Below are 23,176 nucleotides of genomic sequence, written 5' to 3'. Positions count from 1 at the left end.
AAGGATACAGATCACTCTGATTACCTGGCCCACTTTTTCAACCCGGTCTTTTACATAGCTGGGATCACATATGAGCTGTTTACAGCGAGCAATCTGTGACAAAACATTTAAAGGGTCATTGTAAAGATATGGAAATATGGCACTATGTCCTAAATTCATGGAGAAAGTTAAGGTCTTTAAATCAATCCTGAAATGTATATTGAACCCTAAAGACTAAACTCAATAACTAAAACAATCTTGAAAAAAGAACACAGATGGAGGACTCCCTTAAAGACTACAGCAGTCCATACAGTGTGATAGCTGGTATTGGCACACAAAGAAGAGATGCCAGAAATAAATGTGCATGTTTTCAAGTGATTTTTGACAAACCAATTCTGGAACATGGCAAATTTTAAAACCTTGTAGTGCACACCTGTAATCTCAGCACTTAGATACAGAGGTAGGATCAAAATTTAGAGGACAAACTATACTTTAGGTCAGCAAGGGCTACCTGCATGAGACCCAATAACAGAACAAAACCATTGCCCTTGTAAAACTATTATTAATACCCTAAAGAAAAAAAAAAAATAAAACGTACCCCAAAACATAAAGAACTAAAAGTCCAAAAATTCTGAAGAGAGAAGATGTAAGGTAAAAGCTTATTTATTTGGTTGTGAGTTTTTAGCACATCAAAGATACATTTGTATATATCAGTATGTATTAAATTTTTAATTCAGTTAAAAGGAAACATGACAAGGGACAGCCAGAGCTATATAGAGAAACCTGGCCTCAAACAAAAATACAGGGTAAAGAATAGCTAAGTAGCATATCACTAAAAGCACCAGTAACATACAAATTAAAGCCACAAGACCCCTATTAGGATGGCTGCTACCAAAACAATGTGATAGCAGGGTATGCACATTCCTCATGAGAATGCAACAGAAGGTTGATGTCACAGCATGGCAATTTCTCAAAAAAAAAAAAAAAACCCAAATTACTATTTAATTCAGCAGTTCAACCTCTTGAAATATAAACCAAAACAACTGACGGCAAGTTTTGAAGATAGTTATTTGTACACCAGTGCTCACTGGAGTGTTACTCAAAATAACTATTTGGCTAAATAATTTATAGTTTAATCAGTGTTTATATTTTTTCTTTTAAAACAGAATACTGAGCTGAGCCTACATAATATAAGGTCCTAGATTCTACCCCAAGCACCACCACAAACAATCTCCAAACCAACAACTATATCTCTTCATAACTTAAGTTCATAATTATTGAACTACAGGTGAGCATTTAAACTAGCTTTGCCAATAAGTTTCCCTGGGCAGTTGCAAGGTAATCAGTAGTAATTCAAATCCCGGCTCTACTCTGACTTCAAGAGATTATTGTTAGACTGCCATAAGTGTGCTAGCAGGAAGTAATCAGTATATGGTTTAGCACTGTAAACAGATGATGCCATCATCTTAAGACTTAGATATGCAACAAATGTATTACAGCTACTTCTGTTTTGTATCAAAACCCTGAAGCTTCCTGACACCTATGGGAAGATGTAAAAGGAAGGAAGCATGAAAAAAACTGTAGTTAAAAAAAAAGAACTTTAAACAATCAGACAGACCCAGACAGAGAACACACATGTGTATATCCAAAATGTAATATCAATGTCCACACCACATTGTTTAGCAGACAACACATTTTTTCACAAGTTACTTACCTCTCCTTCAGATTTTACACCAACCACTTTTCCATTTTGCACAATGATTTCTTCAATTGGTTTATTCAACATGTAGGTACCTCCATATATAGCACTTAACCTAAAAAAGTTTTTTTCATCAATTATTTTCACAATTATAAGAACTGTTAGGCCGGGCGTGGTGGTGCACGCCTTTAATCCCAGTACTCGGGAGGCAGAGGCAGGCAGATTTCTGAGTTTGAGGCCAGCCTGGTCTACACAGAGAAACCCTGTCTCGAAAAACAAAACAAACAAAAAAAAGAACTGTTAAAATCTCCCTTCTTAAATCTAGATGAATTATAGTATCTACTAATTAAAGGTAGTGGGCCATAAACAAACAAACAGGATATGAAAGTATGAGAAAGAGTTGTCGGAAAGGATTTGCGAGGGGGGAAGAAAGGCGATACTGGGAGGTAAAGGCAAAAAAGGGTGATCCATTGTAGATAAAAATTAAAGTATATCAGTAAAAAAAGAGATCTGAAAAATCATGATGTTAAGCAAAATAGACTTAAATCACAGTTCTTCTCAAATACAGAACTTAGATGTGCATACATATATTTCTAATACATAATGTGACATATTAATAGATACACACACGTACATGTGTGCCATCAAAGCAGAATGTGGTCTCTGAGGGAGAGGAGGACTGAAGGGGCAAGGAAAACCCAGGGGAAATTAATGGGAGGCAGAAGAGGGAAGTAGCTCTTTTTTCTTTCATATGAAAAGAACCACACAAAAAGGGAATATTTCAATGGTAAAAATCATACATAACATATAGTGCAGCCCTAGGATCAATTCCCAGTATGATATGGAAAAAAAGGACCCGAAAAAGTGATGAAATTTATGACAAATGAAAATACACCATCCAAAATGAAAAAGAAAAAAAAAAGAGACAAACAGATGAACAGAGCCCCATAACCTCAGGAAACACTGTTACTACCAAGGACCTCACACGAGAGATTGCTGCTCCAAAAGAGAAGCAAACTGTGACCAAGTAGCCAAAGAAATAATGACCTAAAATTCTGATTTTGGCTCTTTTAAAAAGTAATCTAAATAAATAGCAAGACTGTCAAAAACAAAGAAAAGCCGGGCGTGGTGGCGCATGCCTTTAATCCCAGCACTCGGGAGGCAGAGGCAGGATGTTTGAGTTCGAGGCCAGTCTGGTCTACAGAGTGAGTTCCAGGACAGTCAGAGCTCTACAGAGAAACCCTGTCTCGAAGGAAAAAAAAAAAAAAAAACTGAAGAAAACTTGAAAGCCAGATCATTGACAGGAGAGAAAACCCCACAACTATCTGAAGGAAGAACTCCTGGGTTCAGAGACAGCCACCTTCTCATTCAAGCCAAAACCTGCCATGGGAATACTGGTTTCAATGCATTAAATGCAAACAAGCTAGAACTAAAGTCCTTCAAAATGAAGGTAAAGTATTTCCAAATAAACAAAAGCTAGTCTGGAGATGTAGCACAACTGTGTGCTTGCCCGTGTGCCACGAATATGTATCACCTGACTTTTAAGACTTAACTACAAAATTATAATAAGCAGGGCAACGTGGTAAAGGCAAAGACGAATAAGTGGCCCTTTGTGCCCTTGGGCTACCAAAAGATTTCATAGTTCTCAAAATGCATTAAACACATGAAAAGTAAGTTTGACATAGTAAGCTTTACAAAATGTAAAAATTCTTATAAAAGGCAAGCCACCAACTGGAAGGAAATACTTGTAATACATCAGGTCTGACAAAAGATTGGAACCACAATACAGCAAGATGACCCCCAAAACAAACACAAAAAAACCACCCAAATCTTTAAAACTAGGCAAAAACTTGGACAATCACAATACAAAATTACAAATGGCTCATGAAAAGGTGATAAAGATTAGTTTTCTAGACATGCAAAATCAAGCTATAGAGCCAGTGAGATGGCTCAGCTGGGAAATTGAACATAGGTTCAATCTCCACTGCTGGCAAAAACATAGATTAAAAGTAAAGATAAAACTGAGCTCTGTAACCCATGCTTTAAATTCTAGAACATGACAGACAGAGGAAAATGTATCTCTAAGCTCAAATCCACCCTGGTCAACAAAATAAGTTCCATGATAGCCAGGGCCACATAGAAAGACCTTTGTTTCAAAACAGAAAAAAAAAAAAAAAAAAAAAAAACAAAACCAAAACCAAAACAAAACGAAAACCCTTTAATTAAAAAAAAATTGATGATACTTACTATATATACCTGATATCAAGTTCAATTCACAGGACCCACTATGTAGGAAAGAACCCACGTCCATCCCACATATACACCCACACACATTCAGACACACACATATTAATATATTTTTTTTTTCGTTTTTCCAGACAGGGTTTCTCTGTATAGCCCTGGTTGTCCTGCAACTCACTTTGTAGACCAGGCTGAATAAATATAATTTTAATGCCAATAAACAATACCAAATAAGTATGGAATAAATAAAACCCCCCACTGTTGCCGGGCGTGGTGGCACACGCCTTTAATCCCAGCACTCAAGAGGCAGAGGCAGGCGGATTTCTGAGTTTGAGGCCAGCCTGGTCTACAAAGTGAGTTCCAGGACAGCCAGGGCTGTACAGAGAAACCCTGTCTCGAAAAAACAAAAAAAAACAAAAAACACCGTGTATAAAAATGGCACAAGTGCTCAGAAAAGCAATGGCTTATTACTTTTAAAAATCATACTTTCAACATCAGTCAGCAATATTATCTGTACACAGAACTCTCATAAAAGCTTCATTCATAATAGCCCCAAGCTGGAAATCTAGACATCCCAAGCAAGGAGTGTGGTATAACCATGTAATTTACACAGTATCGTGACTCTCAATATAGGTGGGTCCTCAGCCCATGCACCAACCTAAAGCCATCTCATAAACACTGCTATGCAAAAAGAAGCCACAGGAGGTGAATGAGCATAGAATGTATTTATCTATGTGGAAGGGACTAATTATGATTGATTGATCTAAGGTAACTCTGTGGGGGAAGAAACCATTTTTGATGATACATGTCTATAAAGTCTATATACTTTTCAAACTATATTTCACTTAACTGAAGCTTTGTGTTTATTGAGCATAAATTTATTTCATTCAAAAACAGAAAACAAGCAAATAGCATTTCATTATTGAGAGACATTTTTTGCCTTCACCAGTCAGGATGAAATCTAAGGTCTTCAGGGCTTTAGCTAATGGGTAAAATAGGTACTCACCTTGCAAATCCTTGAGGCAATTCTCCAAGACCATAAAGCGGATAGAGGTATGGGCTTTTACCATATCTTGCCAAAGACTCGCTGTAAAGTTTAATTCTATTAATGGTTTCACAACACGGCTGATCTAAGTAGCTGGGAAAAAAGCAAATGAACATTAGAGAAAGACGACTTCTTCCTTACCGATTTTAAACTCTAGCCTGCAGTAACCGCAAAGGACTATCCCCTAATTTCTCTTCAAACACTCTTAGACTCATTTGCAACTAGACCGTTTCCCAGGGCCAGACAGCAACACACAAGTCCGAAGTCTCACACTTAACAGTCTCACAGTTCAAAGTTTAAAGAAAAATATAGATCTGAAAAGCAACCATTCCTGACTGGAACTCTCACCCTTTTCCTGCTGTCGACACTCTCTAATAGATGTCCGATACAATACAGGAACTGTAAAGCTGCCTGAAGCCACATGCAGGAACACCTCCTAGCACGGCTACCCAGCATCTCTCAGGCTCTGCACAGCAAGGCGATGAGAGCCACTAGCCTACTTACTCATCTGTTCTGTACAGTGCAAGAGAATGGCCAGTAAAGTCTATAACATCTTGGCCCAAATCAAACTTCTTATACACATCTCTCATGGAAGTCTTCTTAGGATCAACACCCTCCAAAGTTCTAGGATCTTTTTCATCAAAGTTGGCAACATAAACCAAGAACTTCCTGAAGCGGCGTTTCTCAAACAGTCCCATTAAGCCTGAAAAATATTTTTTCAAAAAGCACACGGAATTAAGACACTGAGAAAGAATGAATGTGGGGCCACTTTAAACACCAATGTCATGACTCAACATGACAGAACCTGGACTCTAGTTGTACAACTCTCTAAACAGGTCATTCACAGTACTCAATTGCACAGCAGAACCTCAGTAAATGGTACATATTTTCAGAGTTGAAATCTGGTTGTTTTTTTTTTTGTTTGTTTGTTTGTTTGTTTGTTTTTTTTTTGGTTTTTCAAGACAGGGTTTCTCTGTATAGTCCTGGCTGCCCTGGAATTCACTCTGTAGACCAGGCTGGCCTCAAACTCAGAAATCTGCCTGCCTCTGTCTCCCAAATGCTGGGATTAAAGGCATACACCACCACTGCCCAGCTGAATTCTGTATCTTATTAGGCACAAAATAAGTAACACTGAAAAAAATTGCTCCAAAGGCATCTTTACCAATGTTCTTCCTCTATGATGCTGATCTGTAACTCAGCGAGTTCCCAAAATTATGAATGTTGCTTTCTTTCTTCTGAATGCTACAACACACTTAGACCTCATGGGGAAAGACCAAGGCACCAAGAAAGAATTAGCCACAACTTAGTTTAGACAGTGGCTGCACTGTATATCACTTACTTTAATGAAATCTTAAACAACAGTGCACTGCTCTACACAGGCTAGAGAGATGGCTCAGCAGTTAGGAGCACTTGGTGCTCTTGCAGAAGATCCAGGTTCAGTTAACAACACCCACATGGTCACTCACAACCATTTGTAACCCCAGTCCGATGAGATCTAATGCCTCCTTATGGACTCCATGGGCGCTAGGCACACATGTGGTGCACACACATATATACAGGCAAATAATGAAACAAAATTAAAAAAAAAAAATCTTTAATTTCAGCGCTTGAATGTAAAGGCAGATGGATTTCTGTGAGTTTTCAGCCAACCTGGTCTAGCTCTAGGGTAGCCAGAGCTACATCCTAAAACCTTGTCTAACAAATAATGTGTATGATGTACACAGACAGACTGAGAGAGACAGGGCGATATATGCAAACCCTAAGCTTTCTCTCTGAGTCAGTGTTCCTACTAACACACAGCTGGAAGGAAGATAAAGATGAGAAAACTCTTACTTTTATATCCTTTCCCATCCTCTTCTAAACTGAACAGACATTCAAGTTACCTGGTACATAATCATACTTGTGACTAGATAAATGGATGTCTGTGATTCCTTTTCACCAGAAAAATCTCATCACTGTGTTAAATAAAATGAGAATTACTTACTAGATGCCAGGGCTTCTGCTTCAGTGGAAGGAACCTTGTAGATTTTTCCTCCCTTGTAGACAAAGCTTCCCTCAATCACTTTGAAGTCCATATAACGAGTGACCTCTGTGAAAAGCAGCATCTTCACCAACTGACCTAGAAAAGCCACACAATGCAAACTGTCACGCAAACCTTACTACCAGCCATTAAAGCCTCCCAACTTTTTCCTAACACTGTATAGCAAGTCTTACCAGAAACTTGCAAAGCCTCATTTTAGGTGGTGCAGCTAAAATACACACCTTACATACATGCTGAAGCTCAGTGTTACAACTTGTAGGCTAATGAATCTCATCGACTTGGTTGTGCAAAGGCCATGAAATATGAACTAGCAGTGAGAAGAGGTCTGCTTTACTGCAAGTGAATTCAGGCAACTTTGCCCTTCTGTTCTGTATCAGACACAGACAATTCCAAATATTTCAATTTCTAAATCAACTTATATTTATTAGAAAATACTGACATCAGATAGATGAAGATCTACATTTAGGAATATCACCTATCTGTAAGCTCCTGTGCCAATCATCAAAAGCTTTTGAGACCAAAACCATTTTAATGCTTATCTGAGAGGATAATTACAACATCTTTTTTTAAGTTAGGGCTGGAGACATAACTCAGTGGAAGAGTCTATCATTTATGAGACACTATATTCAAACTCCAGAACTTAAAAAAAAAATATTTAAGAAATAGAGTTTGAAGATATACTCATGCAGCAGAGTTTAAGTACATGAGCACTTGATTGGCCCCAATATTAAGACTCATAATTACAAATTGAATATAGCTCACCATGGCCCGCCAGGCAACCCAAGTCAGAAGGCTAAGGAAGAAGGCCCACGCTCCATGCAGCCGAGGCTAGCAAAAGGCCATCTGAAAACCACTACAACAAAGTCCGTGAGTTCAAAAGGATAAAAAGTCAAGTCAAAATGGTAATAATAAATGGTATGAGTGCCAAATGACAAGCTTCTTTGAAAAGGTAAACTTCCAAAGATAAAAAAAAAAGTAGGTGAACATCATACCATAGATTCATGTAGTTATATGGTAAATAGGCAATTTTATATGGCAATAAAATGACACTAAAAAAAAAAAAAACAAAACAAAATCACCACAAATACTGTTATTCTTAGAATCGTGTGGTTAAAAAGAAAATAATGAGTATACTAAGCACAGGAAACATTACAATCAAAAACTCAGTGGGAAAGAGCAGCGAATGCTCTGTACAGGAAAGCATAAGGAGTGGAGCTGTACGGCAGGGGCTGTCTGAAGGCTGCTCCCATGCCCTGAGATAGGCAATATCTATACAGAGTCCACTGCAGGGCAGACACAGCTTTATGAACATGCCGAGCACTATACTGGCCAATTCACCAGTGAACAGGGAAGCTGGTAAATAACTAAAACTCACCCCACTTTCTAATAGAGTAATGTTAAAAATCCAAATTTCACTTTTCAATAACAAAGTGGCAAAAACAAAATGAATAATAGGTTAATAAAGGCACTGGGAAAGGCAAATCCAAACATACAATAAGCAGCAAAGGCCTTCTGGAAAAGATCCACAATGCTTCCTATGTATGAATGTGTATACAGGGGGTGCAACAGAGAGGGGGAGGGAGGACATGTGTGTGAGCTGAAGACACATACCACTGTGTACACAGGCTAAAAACAACATGCTACCTGGAGCCACATACACATGCACATAGATGTATCTTACACATCAAAATATTAAGCATAACTGAGTCTAGATGGTGGCTCAATCCCTAGCACTGGATGAGACTAAATTGTTCCCTTTCTACTTAATGCTACCTAGATTATACAAACTTGTTGATAATTACCCCAGAAGTATTCTGTTATTATTTAAATTTAAAAAACAAATAAACTCTATTAATAAACTATAAAACATAACTCAAAAAAGGAAAGAGTAACATATACTTTATCTCATGGGAAATAAATTTGTAAAAAATAATAACTTTTCCTTGCTTTATTTTTTTTCCCCAAACAGGACTTCCCACTGTGAGACTTGGTTGACCTAAAATTTACTTTTAGCACAGGTTAGCCTAACTAGCCTGTCTCAGCTTCCTGAATGCTGGAATTACAGGTATATACCACTACACCTGGCTCACTATTCAATACCATCTTAGGAAAAAACAAAGACACCACAGAAATTTTACAAGATATTTTACTCTCATAAAATACTGAAAATTTTAATGCGAAAGTTAATCTCAAAAGCTTACAAACTAGAAACCCGTTAAATGGCCATGTAAGACTCAGTTTCATCTAGATTATCAGGTAAGCATTAAGAAGGAGGTCTGTTACAAGTATTTACAATGTTACTGTATTTAGAATTTTGGTCTGTACTGCACCATACCAAACTTGCACCAAGTATGAAATGTCTATAATTTCCTGCTAAGTTTATATATATTATAAAATCTTCAATTTTGGTAGGCACTGTGTCACATGATTTTGTTTCTTTCCAGAGCTATTTATATCCCCCCTTCCCTCCATTCTTAAATGGAACATATTACTAAACTACTTTTGACATAAACACAGCCCCGGGCATCAGACCTAAGGTAATAGTCTCTACTTCCAAATCAGTTTCAGTACACTGTCATAAATTATATTAGCATCTTTACCATTGGCCATAAGGAACTTGGGAATTAAGTCAACATTCCAGTCTCTTCCTCTCCCCATCGATGCTGGCGGTTGTCCTGGTAATTTAAATCTTTTGTATAACTAAAAGCAGAACAAAAAATATCAATAATGTAACAAAATGTAATTTTCATCAAAAATTATCAATGATTTTTAGATCCAGAGGTTGTGGTAATAACACAACTCCAAGAGTTAAAGCACAAGGCAGTTTAGTTTGAGTCAGATAAAATGTTTATTTAGTCATAGAAGGCTTTTAGGTCTCAATATATTATGTAATTAAACACAGTATTTAATTTATGAACTAATGCTAAGATTAACAGCACTGCAGAAGTCTGTTTCCCACTTACTGTAGAATCATTTAAACTCATTCCCTCTAATTTTGCTTCTCTAGCTACATAAGTTGAAAAATAAATGTTACACATTTTAAAACTAGAAAAGATAGAATTCCTGTTAACTTGTAGTTCCGAGGTTTTACTGAAATACAACTGCTGTATAAAACTGCACACTTAATGTATACACTGTGTTGAGTGTGAGCATAAGCACACACCAATGATTACATCACCAAAGAACACTACTCACACAGTCACCTCCTATGAATGCCTCCCAGTATAATAGTGTATGAAGTCATCAACAATTTTTTTCAGACTCATAGTCTGAACTTCTCCAGAGAAAAAAACGATAAAGGAAAGGTGGTAAGACTTGTAGCTGAGAAGGAACATACATACAATGCTCAAACCTTTAGGAAATCCTGTTTTGTTTTGTTTTTAAAGATTTATTTTCTTTATGTATATGAATACACTGTAGCTGTCATCAGACACACCAAGAGGGCACCAGACCCATTACAGATGGTTGTGGGCTACCATGTGGTTGCTGGGAACTGAACTCGGGACCTCTGGAAGAGCAGCTGGTGCTCTTAACCATCTCTCTAAACCCCCCGCCCCTCCCTCCATGTAAATCCTGGTTTTAAAAACAAGTTTACTGACCACTCTCTGGGTGGCTGGACATCTGAATACAGTAAATAGTGTTCCTTTTCATAAATGTACTGACATTGTGACGATGTAGAAAACGTCATCCTTAACAGATGGAGGCTGAAATATTTAGGTCAAGTGCCACAATGTCTTTATTACTTTCAAAATCATGAGAAAGTGATGTCTCGTGGCACAGACCCATAATCCAGCAGGGAGATCTTGAGTTCAAGGCCAGCTAGGGCTACATAACAAAACACTGTAAATTTAAAAAATACAGTAACAAGTAACTAACAACAACAACAAACCCACAAATCAAATCAACTGCACCAAGATGATAACTGCTAGATTCAGACAGAAGGTTTGGCTACACTGGTAATAAAATACTTTCAACTCTTCTATATTCCTACAGGGACGAGAAACTATTTGATTAATGAAGCAATGATTTTTCTGGGAAAAGTGTACATTATTCTCACAAAAAAGTGTCAATCCCTATATATGTAAATGTTTACAAGTTCCAGATAAATTTAGAAACTCACTTGTTTACAAGTTCCAGATAAATTTAGAAACTCACTTAGGATTCATATGTTCTATCCAAAAAGGGGAGAAAAAAGGGAAAAGAAAAAAAGACATCGGAGCAAACAGGATTAAGCTTGGAATCCCAGTTCTGACTCAGCAGTAATGAAGAATACAGGACAATAGGAGACTAAGGCAATCATCAGGCCAGGTATCAGTAATGGCATCTTCTGGCACACTGGGCACAACCCACCCCCTGCTTCCTCATGCTCACTTAACATTTTTACAACCTCCAAACTAGAAGCTCCAAAAAAAAAAAAAAAAACCGGAGAACTTATTAAACAGAATAAGCCAAAACTGCCAGGGGAGGTAGGTGTTCCATACCTTTAATCCCAGCCCTGACAGAAATGGAGGCAGGTGGGGAGCTCTGTGAGCTTTAAGCCAGCATGGTCTGTATAGAGTACAGGATAGCCAGGACTAGGTAGAAAGACATCCTGCCTCAAACCCTCCTCCTACCCCACAAAAAATAGAGTAATAAGAAGCCAAAACCAAGACCAAGTCCAAAAGTGGACACTTACAAATCATCCCACATGTAAGCGTGTGGACCAGAGACTTACATCTTCCAGCGGTGTTATAGATGCACTTTCTCCTCCATAGTATGGATTCTGATCCATATGAAGAACCTTCTTTCCATTTACTGACATTATCCCCGACAGGATACATTCCTAAAGGTAAACATGCATTTTTTTAAAAGAAGAAAAGACATACAAAACATGTTTAAATGTCCTTTATAAAAAAGTAATCTCTCTAAGCATTCCCTTAGTAATTAAAACACTCATTCACCATGACAAAAGGCCTCTCCTGGACTCCAGGGAGCTCCAAGGTGAAAACCGAGATTCCCAACACCAGGACAGAGGAGCTGTTTATTTACTGGGCAGGCAGGCAAAGGCAGAGGTTTTCACCTGCATCCTGTTTCTCTCTCTTTTCTAAGCATTCACTAAGGTCTTTATGAGGCATTGAAATTTACCTTAACAGCACACTAGTAATACCCACCTTTTTTACACTGCATTGACAAAATCCAGCTCAAGGAAAATCTTTAGTATCATTCATTTATAGACTGAACAAAAAACCTGTTACAAGGTTTACCATCTTTATTTGAAAGAACTGACAAACAGACTATTTGGCTTTGGTAAATTCTTTCAGAAATGAACCTCTTAAAAATGGATAGGTTAGGTGTGGGAAATGAGGAAGCCCCGAGTGAGTCCTGAGTGGGTGTGTACTGTTGACACACATGACCATGCTAATGAAACAATAGCCGACTTCCCTCTCAGACAAAGGCCAAGCCTTCCCTCCTTTTCTAAGTGTGTAATGCTGACTGTGCAGATAATGTCCACCACACCTCCCAGCACCACCACCTACTACTCCCCACAAAGGCTGTTCCTACCGAGATTTCCTAACCCTGTCTCCTTGGTCTGGCAATAACCATAAAGGCTGAATCCTTGTTTATCCAAATAACAACCAGGTCCCCTTGTTCAGATGTATGCAAAGACCATCTCTATTCAACTCTATATAAAACATACACTGAGCTCCAGGTTGCTGAAGCCTCTCCAGCAGAAAGCCCGGGCCACCCCCATCTGTGTGACTGTCCTTTCTTCATTCCTTCACCAACTACCTGACTCAGATCTACCCCTGGAACCCAGCAAGGATGCAGCAGTTGATTGCTGGAGAGATGGTCAGAGGTTAAAACACTAGCTGCTCTTCCAGAAAACCTGGATTGTTTCCCAACACCCACAAGGCAGCTCCCAACAGGCTGTAACTTTAGTTCCAAGAGCTATGATTATCTTTTTCTAGCCTCCATGGGCACCAGGCCAGTACAGGGTGCACAACATACACTGAGGGGAAAGATGATGAACATAAAACAATAATGATAATAAAACCCCATCATTTGTTACTAATAAAATACAATTCATGAATGCAAAACAATGTTGGAAAGCTCATCTACCATCTAGGACCCAGTACCTCCAGGGACTTTTAAAGTGTTATTAGTAATGCCTGATTGCTGCAGCGTATTTGTTCACACTGTGAACCCCAAGATTGTGTTATTTATTGAAAGAGGTTTTCCTGTTGTGGTCCGGCTCAGCCTCAGCATAAACCTTTTAATCCCTCTGGCTCGAATATAGACATACTCTTAGTACACACCTTTAACTTCAAACAAGAAAGGTAAATGTTAGTTTGTAGAAGGAAGCACCCATGTTTGAAAGTGATGTCTAAGTAGCAGACAAAGTGATCAATCAGAGAAAAATCTGACCGACTAGAATACAATAATTCTCACGAGAGAGAGGAAAGAAAACCTACTTAAGAGAACAGTGCAGAAAGAGAGAAAAAGCAAAGGCAGTTTTACCAGGTGCTCAGAGACAGATTACAGAGAGTGTGAACAAGCTAGACACAGGTGAAGACAGAGCAAGCTAGAGAATGAGGAGGAGCCAAAAGATTAGAACAGATCGCTAGACTTCGTTTAAGGCCAAGAAGAGCAATAGTTGAGAAAAGCCAGTTTGAATCAATCAGATGGAGAGAACTCTGAAGGGGGTTCCTGGTTTGAACCAGTCAGGGAGAGTTTAGAAAGAACAAGAAGAGGTGAGCGTACTCACTAGTTAAATCTCAAGAGGCTGAAAACACTCTAGGCCTAGATTAGATTGCATGAAGGCTAGAAGCTTCCAGGACTAGGCCTAGGTTAGCAGACGGGAGCAGTGAGGCTTCAAGATGACAATGACTACAGTAGAGTAAAAGTTCCATTTACACCCGACTCTTACCTTTTTATGTTAAGGCTGAGTCTTCCTACTACCAGGCTGGCACATACACCTGAAGTGCTGGCACGTTCCAACACACCATACTACAAGACTCGACTTTTCATATCCTTAAGTGAAACATACCAACACCCAGAAGATGTGTATTGTTTAGAGTAAGCTAGGACTTCCTAAGTGTAACTGGGGGTAGACCTAAGCTGAAAGCAGCAGTCTTGCCTCGTGGAATGATGACGGTACAGGCATTTGGGATGGAAGGAGGAAAAGCAGAAAGCCTTCCACAACGGGTATTCTTTCTGTGTCAGTATGTGGGCTGCTCTGCCTCATTATAGCCTCCCAGCCATTATGGCTGAAACCTCTGAAAGTAAGAGCTAAAATAAATTACCCCTCGTGCTGGCTGTCAGCTGCTTTGAAGTCTAACACAAGTGTGTTTAAAAGGTAGGCTGAGGAGACAACTTGGTTCACAATCCTTGCAAAAACCTGTGATAGAGCCCCAGGCCCACATGAAAAAGTCAAGCAGGGTGGCAGGCTTGTAATCCAGTGCTGGTGCATCAGATCAGGTAACCCTGGGCCTCCATGGTTACCCAGACTAATTTACTCAGTGAGTTTGAGGCCAGTGAGAAACCTCAAAACTGGTGGACAGGGGGCTGGAGAGATGGCTCAGCGGTTAAGAGCACTGACTGCTCTTCCAAAGGTCCTGAGTTCAATTCCCAGCAATCACATGGTGGCTCACAACCATTTGTAATGGGATCTGATGCCCTCTTCTGGTGTGTCTGAAGACAGCTACAATGTACTCATATAAATAAAATAAATAAATCTTCAAAAAATAAAAATAAAACTGGTGGACAGTGCTTAAGGGCTGACAGTGTATTTTGTCCTAGATCTTCCTCGCACATACCCCCAAATAAGATCCTTTTGCTGTTGTTGTTGCTCTGCCTTCTGACACAGCGTCTTACTGTGTATCCCCAGCTGTCCTGAACTCAGTGTTCAGACCAGGCTGCCATGGAACTCAGAGATCTGCCTCCATCTGCTTTGTACGTGCTAGAGTCAAAGGTATATACAACTTGTTTGAAGTCTTACAAGGAACTATTTATTTGTTCTTGTTACAGAACAGGGCCTCTTGGGTAAGGAATCATTTGTTCTTGTTACAGAACATGGCCAATCTAGCTGGCACACTTGCTTTGCAAATAATTTTACAGGGGTATCACAATGCTTGTTTGTATGTAGACTGTAACTATTTTCCCATTAACACAACAGTTGTGACAGAGCCCACATGACCTGCAAAACCTAAAATATTATGTCTTATCTGAAATTATGTCTAAACCTGCAAACAGAGGATCTCAAGGTTTGGTTCCTGTTTTGCCATAATCTGCATTTCTACCAAGTTCCTAGGGGATGGTGAAGAAGCTGGTCCAGGACTGACTTCCAAAGAGCAGCTACCAGAATAGCATTTCTCAAGTGACAGTCACCTGGAGCTCATGTGAAAATGTACATTGTGATTTCCTGTGTCTGACTGATGGAAAAAGTTTTTGTGTTTCAGGTAAGTTCTCAGGTGCTGCTGAAGCAGCTAGTCTAGGGAACTGCACTTCTGATAACAAAGCAACAGAGAAGAATTCCCTGAATGAATACACCATGGGAACATGACAAATTTTACATAGCCACTCTCCTCCTGGTGGACCACTGATTGCCAGTGCTTCACTAGTTAAATACTGTTCTGTGGCCACTTCAAGCACACCATTTGTTATGTTGGCATCATAGAAAGCGACTGTGCCCACTGGCTTTCCACTATAACTGCAAACTCACAACTTTGCCAGTATAAAAATCCCTGTTTCAGGCCCATTAGTCACTCTGACTAGGGTGTGGTTTCCTCACTGATCCTGAGAGGCCAAGAACACTGTATGACTGAGTAATGATTGGCAGAACTGGCTAGGATTTAATCACACTTTTAGCCTTTCCCCGCTTATTTGAATTTTTAAACATGTCATCTATAATTACACATACTATTATGCGTGTCTGGGTGCATGTGCCCAGAAGACCCCTGTAGCTGAAGAGGCAGGTCACTGTAAGCCACCTGGAGACGAGGAAGCCTTCTGCGTGAGCTACTGGTTCCACTGACTTATTTTTTAAATGCATTTTTAAATTTATTTTTTGTTTTACTTTTTAAACTTTATGTGCATGAGTGTTTGGCCAGCATGTATGTATGTGCATTCCTGGACCTGGGGTTATAACAGATAGTTGTGAGCCACAATGTGGGTGCTGGGAATAAAACCCAGGTCCTCAGCAGGAGTAACAAGCGTTCAGAACTGCTGATCCACCTTTCAAGCTCTTACTCATTTTCTTAAATAGGATTTTGTCTTTTTTGTACCACCTTATAAAAAAGTCTTTATATATTTTAGAAATGTGAAGTCCTTTATAGGTTATATGTACTGCAAAACATTTTCCACCCTGTGTCTACCTAGTCACTCTCTTAATGTCATATTGATAAACAGAATTCAAAGTATTTTACAAATACAACAATCAGCCCTATTATCACTTAAGAACAATTCCCTTGTCTCTGTCTCTGTCTCTTTTCCTTTTTCCAAGGCAGGATCTCACTGTGTAGGCCTGGCTGTCCTAGATCTCATCATGTAGAACAGGCTGGCCTTGAACTCAGAGGTCTGCCTCCCTCTGCCTCCCAGCACCGGGAGGACATGTGTAGGCCACCTCACCCAGTAGGCCACCTCACCCAGCTTCTTCTAGTGCCGTATTAAAATATATTGCTCAACACATATATGAAAGTGGAATAACAACAGGCTCTTGCATTTAAAGAGTATGACCAAAAAGCCACATTCTCATTTAATGAAAGCAGACTTCAGGGCTCAATTTCTAAAAGAAAAATCACAGCAAATTTTTGTTGAACAGCAACTACACCTAACTCTTCACACTCCTACAAATATGTATGACCACAGCCCTAAAACATAAAGGCTAAAAGCCAAAATAAGGGGCCTAATAATTTAAAAACTCATCAAACCGCTGACAGTAACTGCCTTCAAAGGAATCATTTAGAACAAACACTGCCTTGGTTTGCTGATTTTTTTTAATGTGGGATCTGGAGGTCCTCATCTCTCCACAAGCAGCAAACTGATAGGATTTTCCTAGTCCTGCACTTTTTGTATTGACACTTGTGTATGTGCGCACATGGATGCCATGGGGCAAATGTGCAAGTCAGAGAAAAATTGAAGGCAGAGACCTGATCTCATAACCCATGGATCCAGTGATCCAGTTTAAGTCCTAAGGCCAGGCACCAAGCACCTTTCCCACTAAGCGATCTATTCCACCAGCCACACCCTTTATAAGTCCGTCCCACTTTACAGGGTTCTCTCCAGAAAAGCATCCCTCCTGCTACGCGAAGCTCACCACTACCTAATGTAGCCCTGGCTATCTTGGAACTGAATACGTAGACCAGGCTGGCCTTGAATTCCGAGTTCCCGAGTGCTGGGGATTGAGGGTGTTCCATCACAACAGGCTTACCAATACTTTTTAAAGCCAGTTAAGCTCCTTTTATGAAGTTTCTGGGGATTCTATGTGAACGTCTCATGCTTCCTTTTTCTTGTTTTTAGTCAGACAAGAGTCTCACTATGCAGCCCACGCTGGCTACAAACGCTGCTAACTCCCTGCCTCTGGCTCCTCAGTACTGAGAGTATATGCACATACCCCTCGGTGTCGGCATTCATTTGCAGCACTCTAAATTAAACATCTTCAGGAAAGGAATACTCAACTTTTTTTTTTTTTTTAAAGAACTTGAAAGCCTTGGTCCTGTGACCACTACTGCAAGGAATACAAAGTCCTTTGTCTACACCTCTCCAACCTATGGCAGAGGTTTTCAAGGCACTCCTATTACTAATACAAAGTCCTTTGTCTACACCTCTCCAACCTATGGCAGAGGTTTTCAAGGCACTCCTATTACTTACCATATCTGTAAAGTACAGGAAGCTTTTAAGTTTACCTTTTCATTTACCATAACAGACTGCAACAATCACAGATAGTTTAAGTAACTGAAATAGGACAAATAATTACTTCAGTTTGAGTCTTCAATCAAGAGTCTCTCCTGAAGGAGGAGAGAGATAATAGCAGCCCTTTCTGTGAGTGAGTGAATGTTTGAAAGCATTAACTCACATTAACCCAGAGTAGCCTTTCAAATCAGATGCCACTTAAAATGAGACAAAATCTTGAGACAGCTGAATCAAACACCCAACCTCCTGTATGTACGCATGCTTAAAAAGCATATGTGAGCCTCAAGTCCTTGGAACATTTACATCTTCTAAGGCGGACACAAGCTGCTGCCCTGATCGAAAATGCCTGAAACAGGTGTTTTAAATGTGTTTTTTTCCCCATTTTAGAAAAAATTTGATACATATGGAGTTTTTGTTGTTGTTGTTGTTGTTATTTTTTCAACAAGGTCACACTATGTAGCCTTGGTTGGCCTGGAACTCTGTAGGTAGATAGACCAAGCTGGACTCAAATTCTGTCTGATTCAACCTCAATCTCCGGAGCCACCCACAATGCTAGGATTAAATTGTCACCAAACCATAGCAAAGTTTCTTGGGAATGGGATCCAAACCTAAACATAAACTTTACTTAGGCTAGCCTGAAAATACCTTAATACAGTATATTAGTGAACCTGCATCTTGTCAACCACCCAGCAACATAATGTCAAGGGTGGAATTTTCCATTTGTGGTACTGCACTGGAGCTCCAAAGATTCATTTGGAGCACTCTAAATTAAACATCTTTAAACTAGGAATACTCAACTTTAAAAAAAAAAAAAAAAAAAAAAAAAAAAAACCCTTGAATCCCTTGGTCCTATGACCACTACCACAAGGAACACGAAGTCCTGTGTCTATACCTCTCTTAGCTATGGCAAAGGTTTTCAAGACCAAATCTAAGTCTGAGCAAATTTAAATTATAGTTTAGGATTCTCAAATCAAGCACAAAAATCTAGTATTTGATAAGTATGTTTTAATAAAGTGAAATGAAATGGTAGGGAACATATTCTGGGATATAAAATAATCTTTAAACATATTATGCTGAGAATAAGTTGTTTATATGTCAAAGTACATGTTTCTGCTCAAATGTGTAGGCTTACTGTGTAGAAAATAAAACAAGTACAAAGCCTTGGGAAACACAAATGGCTGTAGAGCGGCTCTTTTCAAATAAAGTAATTCTAGCACAACTCAGTGATTTACTACCAAGCCCATATGAGTTGCGTGCCAATTATGTGGTAAAAAGTCTGCTTACACATGCTCAAAGCATAGAAATGCAGAAGTTGCCAGCCAACCAACAAAGAAGGGATAGGAAGCAAAAATGAGACTGAATAATTCAGAAGGCAAAGCAGCCTGAGCCTAGTTAAAGGGGCTGAAGGCCCCACAAAGCTCGCTGGGACTTAATGCATTCGTTATGTCACAGCACAAAAATTAGTCCCCACAAAACACTAGTTACCAAGACACTCACTCTCCTTCCTCTGGTGTCAGTAAAAAGGCATGTCTACAAACTATAGGTTTGGAGGGGGGAGGGGGTACAACTACTTTTTTTTTCCTTTGTCCAACAGGGTTTCTCTGTGTAGCCCTGGCTGACCTGAAGTTCTGTCAACCAGACTGGCCTCGAACTCGGAGGTCCATCTGTGTCTGTGCCCATCCCTCTTCCCCAAGTGCTGGGATTAAAGGTGTGTACCATGACCTCATAGCCTTTAGTGATATTTCTCAATGTTAAAGAATTACACAGAATCTGCCATTTCTCATAGAAAATTAAAGGTCTTCTTTACTAAAGTTACTTTCAATGCTTGAGGATTAATGTGAATTTAACTGATAGAAAAGAATGCCAACACCAAGCTACACTAAAGTAACAAGTTTCCTTCACTCAAAGTCCTGACACACCAATAACATACATTTGGTATACACTTCTACTAGGTTCTGAAATCTCCAGCACTAAATGTCTACAAGCCAAACATTAATGCTGTGTACATTTTGATATTCAAAGTTACATCTAATTGTGGCTTTTAACTTTGACTGGGGGTCTCATCAAGATTTAACCTAATTCAAGATTTCACCTAAGTTCTACTAATGTCATTTCTTATTGTCAACATCATTCTGCTATCACTGTGTCTATTAATGATGATCCTATGATGATCACAATCTACACTGACACAATTCTAAAACATTTCCCAGTATACATCTAGGAAGGCCCAGTGAGAAACAAAAGTTAGCATAGCTGTAAGACAGCAGAAACTGTTCTAAATTCTAGTTACTTATGTATCCACTACCCATTAAGAAATTTCACAATTCAAGTGAAAATTTAAATGAAGGGTGTTACTTTGTTAAACAGACTGTGCTATCTTTGATACAAAATGCTTCTAAACTAGGCTTGTGGAAGCCTGCAGGATGGCTCTGGCTCACTTAGCTACACTCAACCCACCCTATTAATGGGCAAGTATGAAGTATTAGCAATGACAATACAAAAGAGAAATAATTGGCTCTAACAATACGCTCTCAGCCACAGGGCCCACTAACAGGCCACCACCACAAACTACTTACTATGCCCGGAACCCCAATTAGGCACTAAAAAAGGTCATCCTGCAAAGAGCCCTGGGTAGTGATTAATTTAGACAATCAAGTCTTCATCAAAAAAAAAAAAAAAATTCCAATGGCTGGGTGTGACAGCCATTTAATCCAAGCACTGACCAACCACTGGGAAGGCTAGAAGGTAGAAATATCTCTTTTAAATTCAGGGTCAGCCTGATCTATATAGGGAGTTCCAGTATAGCTAGGCTACACAGAAAGACCTTGCCTCAAAAAAAAAAAAAAAAAAGAAAAGAAAAGAAAAGAAAAGAAATTCACTCATTCACTCAAAGTAAGTAGATGGCCTTGTAGGTGAGCCATGATGTCTATCTCCAGTCTGCTCTCTGGGCAGTCACATGTTTACTGAGCCTTGAGCAGAACATCTTGCCTTTCATCCCTGCGCCCAGAAGGCAGGGATAGGCAGAGCTCTGCATTCCTGGTCAACCAGCACTACATGGCGAGAACTTGTCAGAATAATCTCTTCTAGCAATCATTCATCACTGCAAAGAGAAAAATAAGCTTTCCCTCAACGTATTTTTTTTTTTTAAGTAGAATAAAAATTTTTGAAGGTTTTCTCTAAAACAGTTATTTCCGAGTGTTTTATCTTAAAGATATTAATTTGATTCTAAGAAATGCCAATGCATTTCAACAAAGTTGAAAGCCGTGGGGCTCTTATTAAATGACTTGGACATTTGATGGAGAGACATGGGATCCATACATCAATGTTCCTGATGAATTCACCCATAATTTCACATTCAACTCCCCCCCACACACACCGAAATTGATAGTCAAAATGGTCTGTTCTCTTCCCAACTCCTTTTTTTTGCAAATGATCAGCCCTTTTGTCACAGCGGGAGCTTGGGGGTTAACACTAAGTATAAAAACCTGTCTATATTTTTTCCATATTTAAGCAGATAGATACTGACATACTGGAGCATTAGGTACCGCCTTACATTTACATACCAGTACATTCACGCTGCGCATTTATTGTTCTAACCTCCCTGAAGTGTAAGAAGTACAGAGAACTTAGCTTCCCCCTCCTCAAGAAGACGGTGGCGGCACGCAATAAACCAAACAAAAGGGAAACAAGGCAAGGGCCGGGCGTGAAAAGTATTTAATAGACAAGTTTAGAGAAAATTCATTTCCCATTCCAAGCGAGAGGATGAGAGGGCGGTGAAGCAATGCTTAAATTAAGGCTTATTAGAAAAAAGAGATTTTTTTTTTAAAGAAACTCGTTTCATGATTTTCTCTAGAAACTTAAGTTGGCCGAACTCTAGGACAAATTGCCGATCAGCGATCATCCTTCTGCTGGGCTTTCTGCGCCCAGGGACTAGCTGAGCAAGCTGCTGCTGCTGCTGCTGCTGCAGCTGCTGCCGCTGCCGCCGCCGCCACATGCAGAGGAACTGCAGGCGCCAGCAGCGACTCCCTCCCGCTCGGTCCAGGGCTTGCCTGCTTCCAAGCGGGAGAGGTCATCCACCCAAAGGGGAAGTGCAAGGAGCACAAGCTGTTTTCCCGTTCCTCTTCCTTCCTGCAGGAGGACGAGGCTGTCCCTCTCCGGCTGTTGGGCGGTTCTGCCCTCAACTTCCCAATGGGCAGGCTTCCCACGGACACGTCCCGGCTTCCACATCCTGCTTTTCCCTAACACACTAAGGACGCCTTCAAATCACTGCGTCCCAACAAGCCACGACCTCCCTCCCCCAGACCCACCACGGGAGAATGGGGACAGTCCCCCAAGGGGGGGTGCAGACGCCGGCGGTTCGGGCGCGGCTCGTGCACACGGATCGGACCCGCCCTCGCCCCCCGGGGACCCGGCAGAGGCCGGCCGCGTCTCCCCGCCGTCCGCCGCAGCTCACCGTCAGGCCGGTGCCCAGCACGATCACGTCGTATTCCTCATTCATGGCGGGGAAAGGAGCGCACGCGGGGGCTCGGAGGCCACCGTAGAGACGGGAGCGAGAAGTCCGGCCGCTCTAGGCCCCGGGGGTGGGGGGGAAAAGGGAAGAAGCGAGGAGAGGAAGAACGGAGCTGAGGAGGAGGCGAGGCCGGCCGCCACCTCAACGGGAAGAGAAGAGCCGGGAGGGGAGGGAGGGGAGGCGGGGAGAGCGCGGGGAGAGGAGAGCGAGCGCCGGCGCCAGGGCGGGGCGTGCGAGAGGCCGCCGGCGCCGTCAGTCAAGAGGGACCTGCTCTCTCATTGGTGAATCTTCTGCTTGTCCCACCTCCCCCGCCCCCTCGTTTCCCCTCTCGCGAGAGAAGGGCGGGCTGCTGCGATCTTGGCTTCCGGTTTTGCTTCCCCCCCCCCACCAGTCTTGTGCTCCGGTGGTTTGGCGGCGACACGCGACGCTGAGGGTTGAGTTGAATGGGAGGAGCAGGGCGGAAACTGCGGCTGGGCTACCGCGTGCCCGACTCCCGCGCAGTGGCGTGAGATGGAGCTCGGGTTAGTCTGCAGGCCGCGGAGCCCGAGCTCCGCCCTTGGGACTTTGAATCGGGTGTGTGTGTGTGCATCGCCCCGGGCGAGCGGGGCCAAGTCGTGAGGACGCCAGCCTCTCCGGAGCTTGGCAGCCTCGTGGCCTCTGCAGCTTGGCTCCTGCTCCTGCTCCTGCCCCTGCCCGCGGCGCTGGGAAGAGCTCGGGATCCTTGTGTGCCCTGCTTTAAACTTGCATGGTTCTGTTCGAACAAATAAACGT

The 23,176-nt window shown here is 40.9% G+C and overlaps 1 protein-coding gene across 1 annotated transcript in view; it reads right to left on the bottom strand.

The window, feature by feature from the left end:
* Window positions 1-22,578, bottom strand: part of Gdi2 (GDP dissociation inhibitor 2) — a 26,954-nt gene extending 4,376 nt beyond the window's left edge. Inside the window, exons 1-8 of the mRNA XM_021215435.2 lie at window positions 22,349-22,578; window positions 11,720-11,827; window positions 9,606-9,705; window positions 6,949-7,083; window positions 5,469-5,667; window positions 4,926-5,057; window positions 1,694-1,793; window positions 5-93 (exon numbers count right to left, since the gene is read on the bottom strand). Of these exons, the coding sequence (XP_021071094.1) occupies window positions 5-93; window positions 1,694-1,793; window positions 4,926-5,057; window positions 5,469-5,667; window positions 6,949-7,083; window positions 9,606-9,705; window positions 11,720-11,827; window positions 22,349-22,393 (908 nt within the window). The 5' untranslated portion in view covers window positions 22,394-22,578. The remainder of the gene's footprint in view (window positions 1-4; window positions 94-1,693; window positions 1,794-4,925; window positions 5,058-5,468; window positions 5,668-6,948; window positions 7,084-9,605; window positions 9,706-11,719; window positions 11,828-22,348) is intronic.
* Window positions 22,579-23,176: the final 598 nt, after the last annotated feature.

The sequence above is a fragment of the Mus pahari genome, chromosome 16 (assembly GCF_900095145.1).
Source record: "Mus pahari chromosome 16, PAHARI_EIJ_v1.1, whole genome shotgun sequence".
Taxonomy (NCBI): Eukaryota; Metazoa; Chordata; class Mammalia; order Rodentia; family Muridae; genus Mus; species Mus pahari.
Note: the sequence above shows the minus strand (reverse complement) of the source record. Positions and strands in the feature narration are given on the sequence as shown.